We start from the raw sequence: 22,563 nt of genomic DNA on the forward strand, positions 1-22,563 counted from the left end.
ATGTTTTATTCACTTTAATTTATTTTAAGTCTATCTGTTCCAATACTTCTGCTCGCCTAAAAATGTGGTGTTCCTTTACAAATAATGCTATCTTCTCAGTTGTGTATCGGATCCAAATGTGAATACCTGGAAATGAAAGCTGAAATGTTGATCTATTGTCTCATATTCATATTTTGGTGTCAAACCCAAATGTTTCCAGTCTACAGCAAAAATAAAGGAATTGGCCTCACTGTTCCGATACTTATGGAAGGGACTGTATCTGTCTCTACAGGTTGTGTAAAAAGCGTTTACACTCTTATTCTGGGGTGCCAATCAAAAGATGGCCTTGCCTTGCCCAGTAAAGATATTAACGCATTGCTTCAGAAAAATTTCAGAGTATCACTGAGGTAGTTAGTTTTTATTTTATTTTGCTTTCTAAATTGCTGAACCCAATCAGAAAAAAATTATGCAATAACGTTAAGAAAAAGGCACAGCAAGACAATCACATCGCATGCACGCACATACACACACATGGTTACCTTTTGGTATTCTGTCTGTATGGTTCCAAACTTCTCCTTTGCGACTTTGACAATAAGATCTGCAATAACAAAGAGGAAAAAAAACATGTGTTCTATATATATTTTCAAGTATAATTGCATTGTACACATTTTTAGTAAATCAGGCAACAGTTGCAAATAGACTGCCTTTAAAGAATGTGTAGCTGCCACGCTCTGCTCACACACTGTATACCAAATGCATCAAATTCAGAAACATGGGTGTTTTAGATTTTTAGCTTGAGAATGGAAATACCTTTTTTTTTTTGCAACTTCTGTAAGTTTAATTTTTTCTGACAAAGTTAAAGTTGTGCCTTAAGCTTATGACTACATTCTATATCCCAGTGTATGGTCATTTTAAACTTTTTATATTGTGTGGTTAGTATGAAACTTTCCTCAGCCTAAAGCAAGAGACTGCAGTATGTAGTTAATGTGAGGAATAATTGGTGTCAAGCTGAAGCGTCAAGTTGACAACTTTAACAAGATGGTGTCAGGAAATCCGCAGTCAAACTCTGACACTGCAGTGTCCCTTCATCCACTTCTCTTCCCCCTGGGCTAAGTCTGACAGGATGAGGAATGCTTATTTTATTAATTTCTGGACCGACATCACGTTACGATCCTGTTGGTGGTGTTGATAGGTAACTTTTGGATCTCAATAGAACAATTCTGGTTGTAAAATTCCTAAGCACTTTTTGCCCATTATGTGACATTCTCAGATAGTAATGAAACAGTCATACTTCAAATGATATTGTAACAAACAACTAACTGCTGCACAAAACAAAATGTCACTCTAAAAAGCTAAAGGTGCGAAAACTGCATACATACAACTTAGGGAGATAAACAAGTCCAGAAGAGCACCTACTTTTTATTAACGGGTAAACAATGAATTATAATTCTATAACTTCAGATTTTGTCAACATTCCTGAGTAAATGATGCAGTTGAAATACTTTTTTGTTGTTGTTTATCTTGGATCAGCTAAATGAAAATATTACTGTAAAAACAGCTTATGACATTTTAATCGATACTGCAAACTACGAATCTTACTTTCCGATGGGAAAACTTCTTGAGAACCAGCAGTTGATGTGCATGTTTCCCACACGGTGTAGTCATGCTATGTTATTATTGCTCTTCTTTTCTACTGTATAGCTCATAACAGGACAACACTTTCATCGCAAATACATTTTCTAACAATTCAATTACATAATCAAAACAGACAGACCACTTAAAAAATGTAAATCAGACACCCCAAAACAACACAAACAAATCTACCTCCAATCAAATACTGTATGTACTGTGTCTCTCTCATATATTCACCTGCAGCAGTGCTTGCTGTGACTCATCCTATGATCTTGACAGAGATCAAGACGCAAGTTTCTAGAAATAAGTTTCAAACAACACAGGGGCTTTTTCTACATCTGCAATGCAGTGTTTCTTTTTTTCTGAAGGAAGGATATGTTGAATAATTGTTTTAATTAATCACAAAACAGACATATGGGTACTGCTCAGGCCCGGTTCTAGACAGTCAGACTTGGGTGGGCCTGTAGAAATTTTGGGTGGGCACAATGGGCAGAGAGACCGAAGATGCGAGCGCGCGCAGAGCGCGCGAGCCGGAATTTTTTGCCCTTGTAAGATCTCTGCGTCTGATTTTTGGCACATTTACTGTGAATTGTGTAGAACACAATATGCAAATAAACTTTGAGTGTTGCTGTGTGGGAGATTTGATTCTTGCATGTTTTTTTTCTCCCAAATGTTTATGAATAACATATAATATACATTACAACATAATGTATATATTTTTTTATCGCAGTATTAACTGTAGGCAGCCTGAGCTGATTGAAGAGAAAGCTTTGGGACTGGGCAACCTGGATGGTGGTAGTCCAGAGCTATATACTATACACATAGATATATAGTATTTCCACTATTGGCTCCAATGTCCAGCTGGGTGAAAATAGTAGCCAGCCGAGGTCACAACTCTGCTAGGGGGGTCCGGGGGTATGCCCCCCGGGAGATTTATTTTTACCTTTTTAAAGTGAAATGCATGAATCTGGTGCACTTTGAGAGGAAAATTAAGAGGCTAAATCTGAAGAATTTTGTGTGAACAAATAATTTGGAGTCACTGGGTCGGATGAATTAGAAGCTATTGAAGAAAGACACATGGATTTTTCATAGAAATATAAATTTGAAATAATATAAAAATATTATGCAGGGTCCTCTGGGATGGGCTTGGTGCTCTTTTTCTTTTACGGGACATATTTTTCTGTAATATAATGAATTCATTTAAATGCAGTGAGAGGAACGAAGCAGAAGAACTCTGTTGTCCAGTTATCTTTTTTTCCACAGACGAAGCTGAATAGGCTATAGACTATACACAGTGCATGGGCAACTGAGGGCAGCCCCATTTTCAAATATTTTTAAATAAACTCAATACTAACTGTGCATGCCATGGACTTGAACGTGACGTGATCAGTTAACCTCGGATTACCTCCCAGATGAACTGATTCAATTATTAAGCTATTAACTATCTACCAAAACATTGTATTCCTTTTATTGTATGATAATTTACATTACATAATATGATGTTGATATCAAACACACAAACTAAAAAAAAAACGAAATAAAAAAAAAATTTGGGGGGGCTCCCTGGCAGTCGGGACCCTAAGCAACTTTCATTTCGCTTATGCCTCGGGCCGGCTCTGCTGACCAGTGACCACTATAAGCGGGTGGGTAACTTGGAGGCAGGCTGTCCTGCCCACCCAATAATACAATTAGAAGCAATGCATGGTAATGGTATATTCTTTAGTATTAATTAATTGTCTGAATTTTATTTGACATTTTCTTGAACAGGGAATGAACAGGTCCGTCCGAAAGTGGGTCTGGACTTCCACCTAAAAAAAAAAAAAATTTTTTTACATTGCATTTAATTAATCACAAAACAGACATATGGGTACTGCTCAGGCCCGGTTCTAAACAGTCAGACTTGGGTGGGCCTGTAGAAATTTTGGGTGGGCACACTGGGCAGAGAGACCGAAGATGCAAATTTTTTTGATTTTTTTTTTGATTGGGTGGGCACGGCCCACCCTGGCCCCTGGCTACCGCCGGCCCTGGTACTGCTTATTTTTCAAAGATGGTATGTTTAAGTGTATTAAAGGGGGGGGGGGGGGGGTGCTCCAGGTTTATACTTCACCGAGTTATTACAGCTGTGATAGAGGAGCTTATCTTTTTAAGTAGCCGTGTGTCTAATTGCCATTATTTAAGCATTTATGAATGCAGTATTATTTGACTGAGACCAAGGGCATTTTATTCCTCAGTCCGTCTTCCTCACAGTTGTAGAAATTTCACATTTGACCTGTCTTGCACAATCACAGGCTGGTGCTTGCTGTTCTAGAGTTAGAACAGGTACAGATCGAGTGACGTGCTTCAGGGCATTTTGATAGTTGTTACAGTAAGCAAACAGCTGATGTTTCTGACACACTTTTTCTGCCGGAACTTTCCCACCAAGTTCAGGAAAGAAAAGTCTTCTTCACAGGTCAGACCGCCATTGTCTCAGGTTGAGGTGTAACACGATCCAGGCATTTAGAGACAAATAATGTACAGCGAGGCAAGCCGAGCCATCATTTCTTCTTTTGCCCAATGTGTGCTTTTCAAAGAAACCCCGGACCTTGTAATGGAGCTTTGTTGTAATTCCTTTTACTCACAATATACAAACTGTAAGGATGGTAAACAAGATGTCTGCAACTACACAATATTTTTTCCAGCCCTAACACTGCAGTAATAAATCCAATTATGAGTTGACATTTTTTTTGGTAGAAGATATCAGTTCCAAAAGAATACAATTCATTCACAGAGAAAAGATCAGTAGCTGATGGGACACCTTTTGGAAATCAGTCAGAACAAACATTCTGGTGCCATTTCAAAAGAACCTCTCGGCCTGAATCCTGTTTCTCCTCTGGATTACATATTAGGGCTGCAAATAGATTTTTCATCCAAATACAATTCCCAAGATCAAAAGATATTCAGTTTATTTTCATAAAAGACAAGTGAAAATCATAGGGAGCAGGTTGGAATGGATGGCTGAATATACAAAGTACATGATTGGAATCTGGGGTTTTCATGCCGCAACCAGCTTTGAAACTTCAATATTTAATCAAGACCTAACCTTTCCCAAAATTCACCTCAGGCTTAGTTGCAAGAAGCAACCAAAGCATAAACCCAGGAGTAGTATGTTTTCTAAGCAACATGTCACTCAATCGCTTTTAAACCAAACTGATCAGAGACACTGTTTCCAGCCCAGAACAACTGGAGATGAGTAACCCTATGTGAGAGGAAAGAGGGGGCTGCTACCGAAGCCAACCAGAGTGTATATATAGGTGTGATAATTGAAAATGAATAAAAAGTAGATTCTGCTCGGATATTACCTAAGAAATGTAATAACATCAACAGGTTTAAATCAACTGAAGGAAGTTTTTTTCCCCTGCCATTCCAATTTCTGAATAATGAATGACCAAACGTTTCACTGTCGGGGATGCTCAGCCAAGGGTAAGTACAAGGAAAAGAGGCAGTGGAGGATTGAGGGATATTACAGAGATGAATGAGAAAGAAAGGGCACAAAAAGATCAAAGACAGGGGGATAAGACAGGAGAAAAATAAGGGAGGTGAAGGAGTGAAAAGCAGCATGGAGAGAGGGTTGGATTCAACCCAACCTCCGTTTCTACTGAGGTGTCTAATCCCTTTCACTGAACCAAAAGATCACTTGATGCTAGTTTCCACCCACGTTAACTCCCTCCTCCCGGCCCCCTCTGTTGGCACTCATTTCTGTTGGCACTCATTTCATTTTAAAGCCACGGAAATGCATTTTTGCAAGGCAATGTGGCCTTTAACCCCTCTAAAGTAACCTGTTTGTCACGTTGAAATTATATAATGTATACTTATCTCTCAGCAAATTGCACACAGTATATCATTTCAATGGAAATGTTTGAGCAAATGAATGTAAATGTATTATATATTAGAGGCCAGCTTCCGAAGCTTCTTAGCTCTGAACCAAATCAAGGTTTTACAGCTGAATTAATGAAGCTTTGCAGGGAGCTCAAGATAAAGCAGAACCTGGAGAGATGAATTTCACTAGACAGGAGGATACCAGCAGGGTTAAAGTATAATAGGCATGCCTTTTCCATTATTTATCATATTTATGTTATAACTTTTTAAACACACGGAAATATATATATATCTATATTAAGCTAAACAATTTGTAGATAAATGGAATTGTATGCACTTAATTGGCAATTATTATATTCAATGTATGTCAAAGTAGTATATTTATTGGTTAAAATCATTTTCAAAGCAAAGCTGTGGAATATTTTATAGTTCTAACAAATATAAGGATTGTGTAAATGGAATATCTTTGGGTTTTGTACAATAGGTCAGACAAAACAAGTTTATTGGCATTGCCCATTGGAAACTGTCCAAATAAAATTTGCAACTCTATAAAAAAAATAATTACACAAATGCAATAGGAGTTGGTAATAGTAATTGACAGATTTACTGTCTTTGCGTATGGCCATAGTTTCTGTACACTGTACCATAATACATTGTTTTTTGTTTGTTAATTAAATAAATACAAGAGTATACATACAATAAACGTACATTTTCATCTGTTGACAGCATTTGGAGGAAGGCTTTTGTGTTGGTGAAACATTTACATCGGCATTTAGCTATACCATCTACACGACACATTGGTTTCCAAGAAAGAAATTGAAATGGCAGTATGGGATTTTGGTCAAAAATAATGGTACAGCTGAGGCAGAGGTACTGAGATCAAATGAATTCTCAACATGAGTCCATCAAGCTTGATCAGACTAAACCATAGCTGACTAATCCATGGAGATACACTTTTTAGTAGCTTTGTTTTTGTGACACCATCATAATGGCTTTATGTTTGCATATCTGATTGTTTCAGTCACATTTTGTTCAGTCGTACAACCATAACATGGGTTAAAACAGGAAGATTGTCATCAGAAGAATATTTCTTGAACTTCAGCAAATATGTATTAAGGTCCAAGTGTGAAAGTGTTCCTGGTACTGTTCAGTGATATTTGTGTTTTTGAATATTTCCTTTATTCGCTGGCATTATTTTACAACTCATGCCAGTAGCTTTTATAAAGCTGAATGGGAACAAGGCTCTTTCTGTTATGAGAGAGTCTGTGTCCATGTAGGACATCCTGTGGTTGTTATTGGAGCAAAGCTGTTGAGATAACTGAGCTTTGTAAAGGATGTGCTGAGGTTCAAACAGCATAAAGAATTCAGTAATATCATGTAACATGCGGTCTATGAAAAGCCAATAGCCATGTCTCTGTTGGACAATAATGTCACACAAAACATGTCCAGTTGACAAATAAGCTGCCTAGTGGAAGTGGAAAAGTGTTTTAAGGGCAAACAAAGCACTTTCCCCACTGTAGTACTGGGAGGAAAAAACATTCCCTGGACCTTGGTTTTAACATTTGTACTTCTCTGTCAGTAACACCTATTTTTTTACTTGGCAATATTTTGACACCAAGGTTTTCATTCTTCTTGCGCAAAATTTCAAATATAAACTCTTATATTCTGCTGTGTACTTTTAACATTAAACATAACATTACATTTAATTATTTGACGCTCTTATCTGAATAAGAACATTGTAACCACACACCTTTTTCCGGACCAATGTTTATCTTAGGCCACTTTGGTGATTTTGTGAACTAGAAGATTTTAAGGGTGTATTCACACAGGGAAAGTCCGCTAGTTCACTTGCTTTGGTCCAGACCAAATAGAATTTAGATTGTTTTTGTTTGGTGTGGTCCACTTTCATTTTGCCCCTTTTGCAAGTGAACCAGCATTACGAAGCAGAACCACACGTGATATGAGGCAATTCATTCATTGGACAGACATTCTGGGGTGGAGAGAAGCAGGAAGCATGAAGTGAACACTGCAAAATATATAATTGATATAATATAGGGTTGGAAATAATAAATAAATAGGCATCTAGCCTATAAATAAAAAATAAAAACACCAAATTATTGTTGTTTCATATGGTTATAAGATGAGGCCTATGTCAGTGCCACATTATGTGGCTTGTAGCCTACCATGTGAAACGTAATTTTTACTGTACAGCTGAGCTGTGTGTCAGTTCGGCACAGCTCAGCTCCAAACTGAAACGGGGATAGTATAAACGGTGGCCGGGAAGCAAAATAAAAACACACACTTGATGCAAAGCGCAGCGTGAACCTGTTGGCACTGTACGTGAGACGCTCCCCTCTCCTTCATCTGATTGCTGAACACATCAGCATGTTTACGCGTCACTATCAAATGTAATATATTCGCTCGGGGCTCCCGGTCAAACCATAACTAATCTTCCTAACAATGGCGACAACAACACTGTCCCATAATGTGAAGCTGACGGTGATGTATTAAAAAAGTTAAGAAAGAAAAGGCACAGTGCTTCCTGCAATTGGGTCGGATCGAGTCCGGCCGAATTCACACCACAAACGAACTGCAGCAGAGTGCGCTTTGAAGCGCATCGAGACCACCTCTTCAGCTGGGTCTCGGAGCGTTTGTTTGGTTCACCCCCGAGTGCGATTGCTGTATTCACACATGTCTGAAAGATGCGCACCGAAGGCGGAAGTGCACCTGAGTTCGTTTCAACCGAACTAAACAAGGCATGTGTGAATACACCCTTAAATGCATGGAGAAAATGTGCTTCAAGAAAACAATAACCCTTAGCTATTTCAATAAAAGATTTTAGATAAACCTAGCCAGTACCGGTAGATGTGTTGCTAACATCATCAGAAAATGATGTTTGGTGACTGTTTAAGTGTGACTTCTCCTATTCATTAAATCAATGCATGCTATCTGTAGGCAGCAGGAGACACATGGTAATAATTATTCAGTACACATAACACACTCTCCTAATAGATAATATCGACTGTTGTATTGGATATGTTGTCTGATATATTGTTCCTGTTTATGCAAACATTAATGTTTTTCGGTGAATGCCACAGTTAAATCATACAGCAGATGTAGAAACTAGGTGTAGAAACTGGAGTGGGTGTGGAGCAAATCTTTACAAAAGGGACAGAAAGCAGCTCACAGACAAGCTACTGTGACTCACAGGCATGCACTGCTTGCTACTAGACACTCAGTCAGAATTCAACCTTATTTTATGCCCTCCGTTATTTAAACTGCATAAGAACATAAGCTAAACAGCTGATATGGAAACCCGTAAGAGCAAACGAGTAGGAGACAGAAGGAAAGGCTGCCCAGGGGATAAAAAGATCTAGAACACAGATGGACAAAGAAAAGGAGCAGAAAGAAAGAGTCAGGGGGAAGTGTAGAGGGATAGAGTGTGAATATGAATAGAGAAGTGGAAGGATAGATGGATAGACAGATGGATGGATAACACATAAGAAAAAAGATGCAGACAGAGATGATAGCTAGGTGGATAGACTGAAATAAAATCAAAAGAAAATAATGATGTCATGGAAACTAGGTTTTAATTCCCCAGGGACTGGCTGTGTAGTATTTACTGACGGCAGACAGTGTGGCTGTAAGAACCTTCTGTATATGAACTACTCAGAAAAAAAAGGGGGACAGAATTCCAATCAACTTGCTCCAAAAGCCACCAGCCGAATCAACAAAACTCTGATATTCCCCCCTACTAAGCCCCAGCAGTCATATGTGACAACATCCGTTGCAAACTGGCTTATTAAATAAAATTAATAAATAAGTAAGTAAGCCTGCCCACGAGATACACTTCCACACCACAGAACTTCATTCAGCCCTGCGCTGCTCGTAAGGCGTGCGGTGCAACAAAGGACGGGAGGGCGGTTGGGGATTTCTCCTGAACAGAAGGACGCTGTTTCCGGCTACATGGATTCTCCCTCACAGTTATTTGAAGATGTGCACACAAACGGAAGAGAGTTCTATGTTAAGAATTACATTCAGCAGGAGTTGTAACACTAATACAGACAGGGAACTCTACTTGACCTTTTCTGCCCGCTTAAGTGATATAGACCAAGCTCTCATTTTTTTTACATTCATGTTTACCTGTATAAATAAATGTAATTTGAAGTTGCCATAATAAATATTGACATAGTTTCCTTCAGCTCTACAGAGTGTCTTTCAGCTCATTGTTGAGGTTTAACAGCCTGCAAATGTTGTTGTTTCAAGATACAGCTCAGTTGATGCTTCCGAGTCACACAGAAATCAATAAATGCAGATTTAATAAGGATATGTTTTTGTCCAATACAAACAACATAGTGAGTGTGCCTAGAGCAAAGCATAGTTTTTACAAAGGTCAAAAAACACAAAAAGCAATAACGGTTTGATAGAATAAACAAGCTGTTAAGTATTTTGGTATCCAGAATACTTTTTGAGACTTTTGCCAGGTGTCATCGGGCCTGGAGCGGTGACACAAGGCTTTTCTCAAGGTGCCTTTGTAAATGCCTGGCAACAGAAGGAGCTAAAAGATGGTCAGGAGCATTTCTTTATCCTTGTTGCTAAGCAGCAACATTTGTTTCAGTATTTTTAGATAGTGGCTTTGGCATTTTTGTGTTTACTATAAAACATGTTAAAAGTTAAGGCAGACAAGACAGATTAATTGACGGAACGGATAAATCCTGATCCATTCCCCAGGTTACCAGCAATACAAAGCAATACTCAACTTTATAGGACACACCGCTTATTTTTACGTAAGATAGGAAGCTTTCTATTCTAGGTTATACTACTCACTCTACCAGTTGTATGTCTTCCCTGGACCTGGTGGAGAAAAAAATAACCCATTCCCTTTCTGACACTACACATTTTAACAATAAGTCTTTGTTTTATTGGGTTTGTTGACGTTGATAGATTTTACTCATTTATAATTTACAAATGACAAAAAATATTCAATTGATTTTTCCTGTTGTTTGCATGACTAAGACATATTAAATAATTAGTTTGCTTAATTTTGAGGGGTTAGAAATCAAATAGTTTGACCAGTACTGGTGTTGATGATTACAAAAAAAAGCATAATTTTATACAGTCTGAGATACAGTGGGGAAATTCCATGGCTTACAGTGATGCAAACTATCTAAAATATTCAAAATTAATGCTATTGTTACGACCTTACTTAATAACAACAAATACGTACATGTTGATATACTAGACATTCATATTACATCAACTTGACATCAACTAGTTATTAATGCCAGTGTTCCAGAAATGTGAAACATTCACATGCATATAAAAGATTTGGTGGGCTTTTCATTACTAAACCCATCGTTACATCAGATCCTGTTCTGTGTCCTCCAGTGAAGCATGCCAGTGACTTGACATTTAACTGAAATGTTTCTGATAATGGAGAACAAGTGTGGTGTGTGTGTGTGTGTGTGTGTGTGTGTGTGTGTGTGTGTGTGTGTGTGTGTGTGTGTGTGTGTGTGTGTGTGTGTCGATGGCTGGCTGTTTGAATCAGACCTGACTTCCCATGAGCTTGGTGTAAAAACACCTCCGCACAAAGTAAACACAGTGTTACCAAGGAGTCTGTAGCCGTGGAGAGGGAATCAGGCTTAAGTTTACGCTGCCACAGAATTGAGGAGAGGACATACACCTCTTAATAAACTACAAATGGGAAAGGTTTTTAATCAAAATCTGTTAATGCTTATGACTCTGTAACAATTTTCCCACCAATGGCAGAAATCAATTGAAAAAACCTCTTGGTTGAAATAGAGGGAGAGAGGGTGCCTCCGTCTTTGGTATCCAACATGGTGTAACTAATAAAAAAGGTATTAGTTGTGTTTTTAATTCTCAGCCTAATGTTAATGCATCAACCAAGATGGCTGGCAGTGTGAATATTTCCATTTGTAGACAGCATGTGAGTGGGTGCATGGAGAGCACTTGACTGCAGCTTTCCATGTAAACAGCTGAGTCTCTTGGCTACGTAAACAGCTGGAGTCCTGCACTGATGAGCACACAACATGAGTAAGACACTAACATCCGCCTATCTTATCTCAGCTCTCATACACCAATGAATACATGCATGTTGAAATTATGCTTCTGTGTGACGCACTTACACTGTAGAAAATATGTGACAGCTTCCACTCAGATGGAAATCACACTGACAGGTGAGATGCAGACGCAAACACACAAAGATAAAAATAAATCTGGGCGACATGGCAACGCACACTAATAAAGAATGTTTTATTGCACAGGGACCTGCTGTGCAATCTCATCCTCTGACTTTCAGACATTGAATGCTGTAGTGTGTACTATTGCTCTGCATGATAAACAAATAAGATTGATATGCCAGTAGACATAATTACACTCTACTGTGCTTCACACTATACATTTCTTTGTCGTTGTCAATGATAAGTATTCGGCAGTAGACGTCCATAACGGTACTGTAAACAGTCTGTTTATTTTTTTTTAACTAAAAAATTAAAAAAGTGGTGGATTGACATTACTTTTTTTTAAGTCATTTCCAGGCTTCAGGGTACTCTGCTGATTTACTGAAAGATGAAAAGGAATTTCTTTGGGGACGAGCAGTGTGACTGGAGAATTTTAAATCTTGAGAAGATTGAGACGACCATCATCCAGGGTTAATAGGATTTGAACCTTCTTTACTCAAGCTCTCTGTTTTTATTTTTCACACACCTTTCTACACAATTTTCGGTGTGTAAAACCAGGTGAAATGCCACAAATGGAGAAAGTATATTGACCCTGCTGAAATGTATTAAGGCAGAACTGATGGTGAGAGGGGAAACCTCAGTGCAAATAGTAATCTACTTAGTTTCCATTTTTGTATGCGAGCTGATATCGAAAACATTTGTTGAATCCATATCATCCTGCCAAATAGACACAAGAACTATTTGGACTCTAACTGTCACATGGTCGTTTGGCTCCAAAGCTGCTCTTCTAAACTCTTTAAGTAGTTATTTTAAAGTCTGGGGAGAAAAGGGCAAGTGGTCTGCAGTGCAACCTTGTCAGCATGCTGACTTCTAGACACAGTCAAGAGGATTAACTCTGCGGTCTGGCCTAAGTAAACAACGTCACAGATTACCATCAGCTGATGGAGGCTGAAACCATGTTGCAAAGGTGACAATGACAGACAGGAGCGGGGACCTGCACACCAAACAGATAAGACAATCTAATGTCTACCTGACATCAGTAAGCAAGAGAAAAGGATGTGCTGTTGAAATGTTTCGGGCAGAACTAACTCAGGAGGATTCAAACTTATTTTAGCCATTAAGCTGATGACGTTAACCAGGCTTATCTGGCTATCTTGCATGAGGTAGCAGTTTAAATTTTTTTGAAACAGTACTGGTATGGATAGACTCCTAACACTACTCATTCCAGTCTGTGTGATAAAGCCTACAGTGGCTGATTGAGGTTTATCCATAACAACTTAGGATCAATGCTACTTTTCTAGATTGAGCATTGACACAAACGCTTGTCATTTTGAGCTACATTAAAGGCCAAAAAAAGTCTCTCTGAGATGTGTCACAGCCATGCTCCTGAGACACATCCCACTTAGGCATGTTGTCTCTGTGCTGCTGAGTGAAGCTTACAAGCATCTTGTGAAGGGGTGTGATGAGTGGCACGGAGGCTAAACGGCACATTGGGGAGGAGGTCTGTTTAGAGGAGTCATGCCTGGCGTTGGCAGGTTGACCCCCTGACTGCCACACATCTGCAATTACAACTCACCATGTCCCCGGCCGGCTCATAGCGGGCACCACTGCACCCACCCAATGAAGCGGAACAAGGGGACAGAGGATGCATGACTTGCCATCCATTCAGCAGGACTAAGCCGCTCGCTTCGCCTCGCCCTCACCCTCGCCTCTCCTGCTTGGCTACCCAGGCCTGACCCAAATATGATGTCCCCGCATGAGACACGACTTTAGCAGCTCCCGGGGAAGTGGCAGCTCCAACACGCTACATCTATTTATTTCTTTGCCCTTTCTTTTTTTCCCCCTTCTTGATTCTTTAAATAAGCTGATATCTTCTCAGACATTTTTGCTCCACTGATCTTCTGATTTTCGTCTCTACCTGCACTCTCGCGCTGTCTGGCTTTGCCACATTTCTCACCTGCTCAGTCAGATAACTGGGAGCTTAAGCTGGTGGTGGTATTATAATATTTTCTTGAAATGTCTCAGACATTCAATGTTTCCTAATGCCATAGCTCTCATCTCCCCAGTCTGCTAATATGCAAGCCCATAGTGCAACAAGCTTCATAAATGAGATGCATCATTTTCCTCTCAGAATCAACAAGCAGCTTGTTCAGTTTATTGATCTACGGCTTCCCCTTCATACTGTAAATACACACTTAGACTCAGTGACACAGTCAGTTGCTTTTCATTGGAAAATGTGTCAGGCAGCTTATTGTGATGGAGCCATTGTGCTGCTTGATTTCAACAGTTTGTATTGTCCAAGTAAAACTAACCAAAGCAGAATCAATAAACGAGCACCTTTCTTAATAAAGGCTTTCCTTTGACGCTCTAATCATTTCTAGTAATCCCTTCAAGTGTTGCCAAAAACCAAACACCTCATAACTACTGCACTGACAAGATAGAAGACACACATTAATCTTTGAGGATTGGGGTCTTTGAGTCGGTAACAAAGCTTGTTTTGAGTTCTTTTTGAAGGAAAAATGTATTTACAGTAGAAATTGCAGGTACATAAAAGGAAACAGTTGTGCTGCCAAATAGACGCTTAAGTGGGTAATCAGCACCTGCCAAGTTGCTGTCATTTTATTGGAAGAGTCCAGCTTGTGGCTGATGCCTTCAAACTTAAATCATTATTCTTTTAAGACATAGATTAGGTAGGTTGTTGTCGTCTTTGAAATATTTGTTGATTAGACAGAATATTTTTACGATGAGATTGTCTTGAAGTATTCCTACATTTAGTGCCAATTCAACCAGATGCAAATAATCAAATGAGTTGGAAGCATCTGACTGCTCAACAGTCCTGTCAACGTATTCTTGAGCATCATGATAAAACATTTACGCGTGAAGATTTCACTTGTTGAAGGACTCTTGAACACTACGCATGGGTCATGACACATTGACACATCTCTGTCACAATGACTTCTGACTCTTAGGCATGTCCTGTGTTTTATGTCCCTTGTAAACAAAAGTCCCATAAATAATATCAAATAAATAAAAATCTCATAAGTGGTCATATATGTTCCTGGAGACATAATAGCTTAATGGATTGTAAAAGCTCAATACAACTAAAATAAGTGTAACATAATTTAGGACAAGTCCTCAGTCCTGCTGCTGATTAAAATGTAAAATTAATCGTTTGTCTCCTTCTACCCAAACTCTTATCTTAAATGTATGTAATTAAATTAACTAATGCTTAGGTAAGGGACAGGAAAACTGTAGGGGTTGTAGTTTTGTGCTGCTGGCTGCTGCCTGTCCACTACATCTTTCCTTTCCAATAAGCCTTTTTGATGTTAAGCTGCTGCCCGTCTCTATACTACGTCTACTCCATTAAATCACTTTCTTTAAATACATGTTTCATTTCAATTTAGAAAAATCATGCCCATTTTGAGGTTATTATTATTTTTCATCTGTACTTCAGGTGGACTTGGTCTTTGTTTTGTAATGTGTTGTCTGAAATGTATGTTGAATTTATATTTAAATGACTGATTAATAATTTTGGATTGAAGCAGTTGGTTTCCAGTTGGCCACCTCTCCTGACCGGCTGCGCCTTCAGAAAGACTAATCCCAGATTTGTGGATCCATTTCAAGAGTAACAACATTTAGCCAAAGTCTATTTTGATGTCTTTTCACAAATCTGGAGCTGCAGGCGAAGAATTAAAGTGCTGTATAGCGTTTCGTTTTGTGTTCTGATTATGCAACGTGATCTTCACAGAAGAAGTGTGACGAGAGTTTTACGACTCGATCTGACTATTAGGCCATTGAATCATCAACACTCATACATGAATCCGTGCACTTGTGCAGAAATTAACATTAAAAAGAAACAAAAGAATATGGTATAACGATTTATTCTCTATGTAAAATGTAATAAGATAATTTAGGCATTCACATTTTTATAACATTTCTACATAGACATGTGCATTTAATCTTCATAATCCTCATTCAGTGAATGTACAAGAACTTTAGTTTGTTAGTTAGTAGGATGTTTCAGCAAAGTGTTCTATTGGTTGCTCTGTGGTAGCATGTGACTTGTTTGAAGCATTTTTTATTTTACAATAAAAACACAAACACACACGCATTATGGCTGTTATGGGCAGCCAAGGTTCTTTGGACTTTCTGTTTTCTTATTTACTGTTTTGGCTCACACAATATGCATCTTGATCAATAAATACATGCCAAACAAGTGTGAGTATGGCACCACACAGACATGTAACCAGTTCTACGTTATCTGTAAATATTGTCAGAAAGATAGACATTGTGAATAGTAATGTCAGTTCTGGAAGTAGTCACCTACGATGGCCTCCTTAGCTCAGTGCTGCAGTGACACATTGCCTGTGGCAATCAGCTGGCATTACACTGCAGGCCAGTAAGGCAGTGCCTGTCTGTGTGTGTCCTGAAGCGTCCTGGACCCAACGGCCATCACTGTCAGTGCAGTGACATGACTGTGTGTGACAGCACAAAAACACTGCAGAGGAACCACATACATAACGTGCTGTCATGCAGATGCTGCTACAGTATGACTGGGTCAGGCATGGAATCTTGCAAAGATGAAAGAATTTTCATGTCAATTTATCAATACCAGGCTGATTTTCTAAGATTAAAAAGATGTTGTGAAAACATATATTATAAAATAAATATAAATGCAACGTTGTCATTATAATGAAATAATCTGTTTGTTAGATGGTTAGAAGATTATGTGTAACAGATGGAAGCTTAGAGAAAGTATAACATATTGAGGACATGAATGCCTTCTTCACATCGAGACATTTTTGTGCCCAGGGCCTCAGGGCAGTTATCCAATTCAACAGAAGAATCAAAAAGCAGCAACATGATCCTATTTACGTTGTGTCGGAATTTGTGGACGTCACATTGACTAAAATTAAGAGTGATCTTTTTATCAAGCGGTTCTTGATGACACAAAAGAATCTTGACAAAATACGATTTGATCATTAATGGGCAACTGAATAATGCACATTTGTGTCAGCTAAGGTTTGCAACATCTCAGCCTCCCTGCCGGAAGAAAACCACCAATATGAAACATCTGTGTTTTACTTGAACAAGAAAAAACACTATAAAGTGGTTTAGTATTAGAAGTACAACTGGCCCTTTGGGATGGACTGCAGAAGTCACATCAGGATACTGGCTCTCTGCTACCACCATGATACAATTTCAGAGCTGTAAAATACTACCTCCAAGGTGTGAATATAGTGGCAGTGCAGTGCTTCTTTGTCCATTGTGGCATTGGTTTGAATACACTGTTAGGGTCAGGTGTCATCTTTGACAAGCTGTCCACAAAGACCCGCTCTGCTCAGCAAAATGCAAGTGTAACTGTATGCACAGTTCAGTCTGCATAACCTCTTGACCCACACATGCCCCTCGAGCATCTGGTCTCCCAGGACACCAACAAGAGTATCCTTCTCTGCAGGATGTACCATGCATTCTTAAAAGGGTTGGTACCAGTGCCAAGCGAAGGGTTTAAGAAATGCAGAGGTCCATAAACCAAGCTAGTGAGGGAGTAGGGTGGGTCATCAGCAGTATACCCCGCATAAATTTTTGGATTTCTCTAATCTCAATATGTGCAATTAAGGACATTTAGAGAGCAACACTTGAATAACAATAGCTTTAAACCCATGTGAATCAGCCTCCTTTTGCTGTGTTTGATAACCTGCTCCCTCTCTCTCATGTCCTCTCCTCTCTCTGCCTTTAACATTACTTTCTTTCTGTTCATTTCTCCATCTGTCTTCTACTCTTTGTTATCTCTCACCCTCCGTATTCACTGCCTGTCACTTTCTCTGTGGCTCCTCACTTGTGTCTCCTGCCAAATACTTTAACAAATGATTTAGTTCAATCATATGCACCTTCACCTTTCTTTGAGTTTGCACCAGGTTGGATTTGAATTGAAAAAATGTTTCTCAAACGATACTTATACGCAAGCCAAATGTGTGTAAGATAATACTATGCTTATAGAACAATACTATATCTGGCATCATGATTGACATTCTCTGTTGATATGGCGTGACTGACAGCACAGGAGTAATCTTAAGAAAATCTCTGTGGATGAATATTATTGAACAACAGCAGTCCACCAGCAAAGTTCTCTAGTTATACCACGGTTCACATGGATTCAGTTGTCGTCTGGTTTCCTTGAGTTGTTGATCTAATCAAACAAATACCGTGTTGAGCTAAGTTTATGTAGTAACTGCAATATCACTTCACCACACCCACACCACACACACACACACACACACACACACACACACACACACACACACACACACACACACACACACACACACACACACACACACACACACACATGCACACGCACACAGTGTAAACAATTTAAACTAATTAATTCAAATTTGCATCGTTATTACACATGCAATGATGGTGATAAGATGAGCAAAGCGGTTATTGGTGTTCGGTGCCGTCGAACAAGATATATGCAGCACCAAAGGCAGTTATTTCGCAACTATTATTTTTGTCATGTACATAACGGGTAAAAGAAATACCAGACTTCTGGACGTCACAAGGTTTTGGAATACTACAGCCGATACATTATGCTGGTCTAATTTCAATGTAATTTGTGAGAATGAGAAGGATCCAGTGGTCCATCTAATGGACCTAATCTAATGATAATCTCAACAATCTGCTCCTAAAGAAATCTCCATAAGGAAAATGTTTACAACTGGCCAAAAAAACGCTGAAAATAATGACTCATGACTTTGATTCACTCCTTTGTTCTGACACTGTATCAACAACCCCATATAAAAGATTTGTCTTTGCAATCACCCTCCTTCGCAGAGATCCTAAGAGCACGGTCAGTGAAGTATCTTCCTCACTCAGCAGAACAGATGCTTACTGTCATTGGGATTGGGTCCCTAGCTTTTAGTTGAAGGACACTCTCTTAAATCACTTCACAGCTAAACTGCAGGATAACAGTGCCTGCAGCATTAACCAGAATGACCTGTGGGAACTCTCGGAATTCCTGATTTATCACCGGACTTCTTTTTTGGCTTTAAGGTGCAGTCAAATTGTAGCCTGGAAATCCTGACCCTGATATCTTCAACGATAGAGGGTCTGGCGACGATCAATAGTAATTTCCAACTCTAGGGGCGGCTCCTACTCGTGCATTTCAAATGCCACTGCACGCAGTTGGATAGCACTACAACCAATCAGAGCGATGCACAAGTGACGTAAGCCCCGTTCGTTTAGCGAACAGCTGTTAAACTGTTCAATTAAACGTTTGCCGTTGTCGGTCGGCAAAACAGAACATTCCACTTACTTGCTAGTGAAAGCTATGAGTCCCGTCTTCCAATTCGTTAAGGGTCGAGGCCAAAGCAGTCTCAAACTCACACAACATATCCGCAGCCATCTTTGATGTTTACTATCACAGCTTCGACGTCGCATGCACGTCGCTGTCGTCATCCGGTTACGTCCTCCCCAGAGCACCATATAAAGGGCTCTGGCGCGCCCATATTAGATAGAACCAATTGAAACGTTATACCAGATTTCTGGTAGTCTTGATAAGCTTCAACGGAGCGTCTCCAGACCAACACGCGCAGCAAATTTAATTTGCCAGCGCCTAGTGGCAGGTCTGGGAATGCCAGGCTAGTCAAATTGAACCCTTGGGAGTCGATGTCCTTAGTTATATTTGAGGTTAAAACCCTGAAACCAAACTTAAAGTTAAATCATGGTAACATTTGGTTCAACGTTTTGTTATTTAGCTACCTTGATGTTTTTTGTTTTTGTTTTGTTTGCTTGGTTTTGGTAATTGTTTTCTTTTTATATATATATTTTTTTTTATATATTTTTTTTGTTTATATGTAACCTGGAGAGGTCACTCGATAAGCCCATTCGGGTTTCTGACCTCTCCAGCACATACTCTTTTAATCTTTACATGTGTTAATGTATTTGTTGAGTGTGTTGAGTGTGTGCAAATAAATAAATAAATACATACATACATACATACATACATGCATGCATACATACATACATACATACATACATACATACATACATACATACATACATACATACATACATACATACATACATACATACATACATACATACATACATACATACATACATACATACATACATACATACATACATACATACATACATACATACATACATACATACACATACATACATACATACATACATACATACATACATACCTATTATTATTGTTACCTAAGCTGTTTAGCTTTAGTTAGAAATAGGATGGGAAACATGACAATTTCAGTACGGTACAATTATCGTATATATTTTTATTTAACCTTAGATGCTTTAAAATATGATATTGTGTGTGTAGATTCGACAGCAAAAAACATTTGAAGTATTTAAAAGTTTGACCTTTGATTTGCTGATTTTTTCTCCTTAGAATATTGCAGACATTATGCCAAAATGTAAATAGTAAATCTTACATAGTGATTTGACCTCCACTTTGTCCCTTACATCTCTTTGGAAGTGTTCCTCGTCTGTTTCTTTAATGTTTAAGCCTCTTGTTATTAACTCTTAGGTCCCTTTACGCACCTGTGGTGTGAATAAACAATTTAAACTCCCTTTTGATGAGTCAACATGGCCTGAAATCATATAATCGGAGCTGTATGAATCTACCTTACAAGTGTACCACAGTATTTTACCTCACATCACACACAGCGAGGTGGGTGAATCAAAGCCCACTGGCCATGGCAGCTGCCACAGGGTTTCCCTGGCAACTATTCCTTGTCTTGAATTAAAGACAGTTTTTCACCAGTCTTTTGTTATCTAAATTCAACCTAGGTGTGATTTCCTGAGTAGAGGGAATAGAGAAACTAATGAGAAAACACTTTCCAGCAAGTGATCTGCTGCATGACAATGGCTGGCATCATCTCCCCCAAGCCACGTTAACCCACAGGCTTGAAATGGTACGGTTAAAAGTGCATAAAGAGTTTAATGTATCTCTTTTCTCAAGTGATGGATGACTTACATCAAGATTAATTAAAAGACTTGGAAAAATGAGAGACCTGCAATAAGTTAAATGTACTGTTTTTACTTATTAGTTTGGGGAGAGAGGTTGAAGAAAATTAATTTATTAAAGCTTTGACTGGCTTTTTATGTGTCCACATACAGTCATTTTTTTCTCCTAAATTGGCCTTCACGATTCAAGATTCAAGATTAATTTTATTGTCAACAGACTGTACTTCCATACAGAAAATGAAACGAAATGCCGTTTCTCACTAGTGCATACAGTGTTTTGCCTTGAGCAAAACAAAACAACACTGATTGCTAAGTTCCTGTAGCATGAAAAAGATGCCTTTGGAATAGCTTAACTATACAAAGTCTCCTACCGAACACAATAAGGGCAAGAAACTACACCTTGTGTCTGCCGGATTGGGTTATTGTGTAGACTCGAACCCCGGCATTATCGGACCTAGTACCGTTCCAATTTTCAACAAGTCACAAGTCTGAAATAAATGCTGTCAGTTAAATACACATTGCAATAGTATCACAAGTATCAGATCCTGACTACAGCAGGATTTAACGCCAATACCAATTTTGACATTGGAGGGTTAAAAGTAAATTGGTGTTTCTGCATATTTAAATTTTTATAAGGATAATTAGATTTAGTTTTTTTAAAGATACGCAACGAGCGGAACATTTTGCAGTTAAAGAATACACTCTAACAGCGACTACAACAGTACAATCCCTGATGTATAATATTAGCATTATTGTTATAATGAGCACATTATTTTGTTGTTAAAGAGATACTGCTTGTGGTCGGATCATTCTAAAGAAATTGTTTTCTCCCTCTTGGTGTGACTAAGGCAAAACAAACAACCACAGTCACAGCATAATCAGACCAGCTGTCTCCCTCCTTGTCTTTTATATTTTCAACTTTCATACATAACACATGCAAGTATGAATAAATGAATATCCCTCAAAACGCAATCAGTCCCAACATCTTTTCATCCTACGCTTGGGCTGGAGGATTCTTTACCTAAAAGATTTACTGAAAGAGAAGGAGTTGATGGTTAAGGCTTCAAAGGCTAAATAAGTTTTAGAAATCCATCAGTGATGCATCCTGAGATAACAGAGAACACCCGTCCTCCTTCATAGCATTACACTGTGCTAATCTTTTTCCAGTTGTGATAGTGCTTCTGTTGTCATTAAAGGTGGGGGGGGGGAGATATGCAGTAAAAGGCTGGGGCCGGAGTCAAACCCAGGACTAAGCTATAATGCTACGCACAATACCGGTGAGCCACACGGGTGCCCAAGTTCTGCATCTTTATGCTTGCAGGGTTTCCGATCCTTTGCCTCAGCCTGTGAATTGGCATGTAGCTGTCGTGTGTTGACGAGAGTGTGGGAAAGTGTGAAGGAGTGCGAGGTGAGGCTTCCACACTGCGGCAGAAAGCAGTCAAAATAAATATGGTTGTCAGTGATAGACATGTGTTACATGTGTCCTTTGAGCCAGCCAGCCAGCCAGCCGTTTGATATGGAGAGTGAACTAGTTAGTCAACTGCATCACACATTCATGAGATCAAGAAGACGTTTGACACTGTAAAATGTCACTGCATTTGCCCCTGTGCTCATTTTACGCGGCCTGTTCTAGTTTAGTCCAACATGTCAGGCCAATACTGACTATATTAAAATGGTGTGTGCGTGCGTGTGTCCATAGCTTCGATGTGATACACTGATGGTGCTTAATTTCACAGCACTGTATAAATAGGTTGAGGTCCACACATAAAGCTTCCTAAAATATTACATGATCATGATTACATATCAGAATATGGAGTTTGTTCAGTTGTCATTATTTTGTAGCTTTTATGATTTTGTCCATAGCACTACTTTTTTGTTTGCATTGGTTACATTT

The 22,563-nt window shown here is 38.9% G+C and overlaps 1 protein-coding gene across 1 annotated transcript in view; it reads right to left on the bottom strand.

Annotated features, from left to right (window-relative positions):
- Positions 1-22,563, bottom strand: part of prom1a (prominin 1a) — a gene marked incomplete at its 5' end in the record, with an annotated part of 86,689 nt that overhangs the window by 61,988 nt on the left and 2,138 nt on the right. Inside the window, one exon of the mRNA XM_080035883.1 lies at positions 519-577. Coding sequence (XP_079892009.1) covers positions 519-577 — 59 coding nt within the window. The remainder of the gene's footprint in view (positions 1-518; positions 578-22,563) is intronic.

This window comes from Ammodytes marinus (genome assembly GCF_949987685.1).
Source record: "Ammodytes marinus genome assembly, chromosome: 10".
NCBI classification, from domain to species: Eukaryota; Metazoa; Chordata; class Actinopteri; order Uranoscopiformes; family Ammodytidae; genus Ammodytes; species Ammodytes marinus.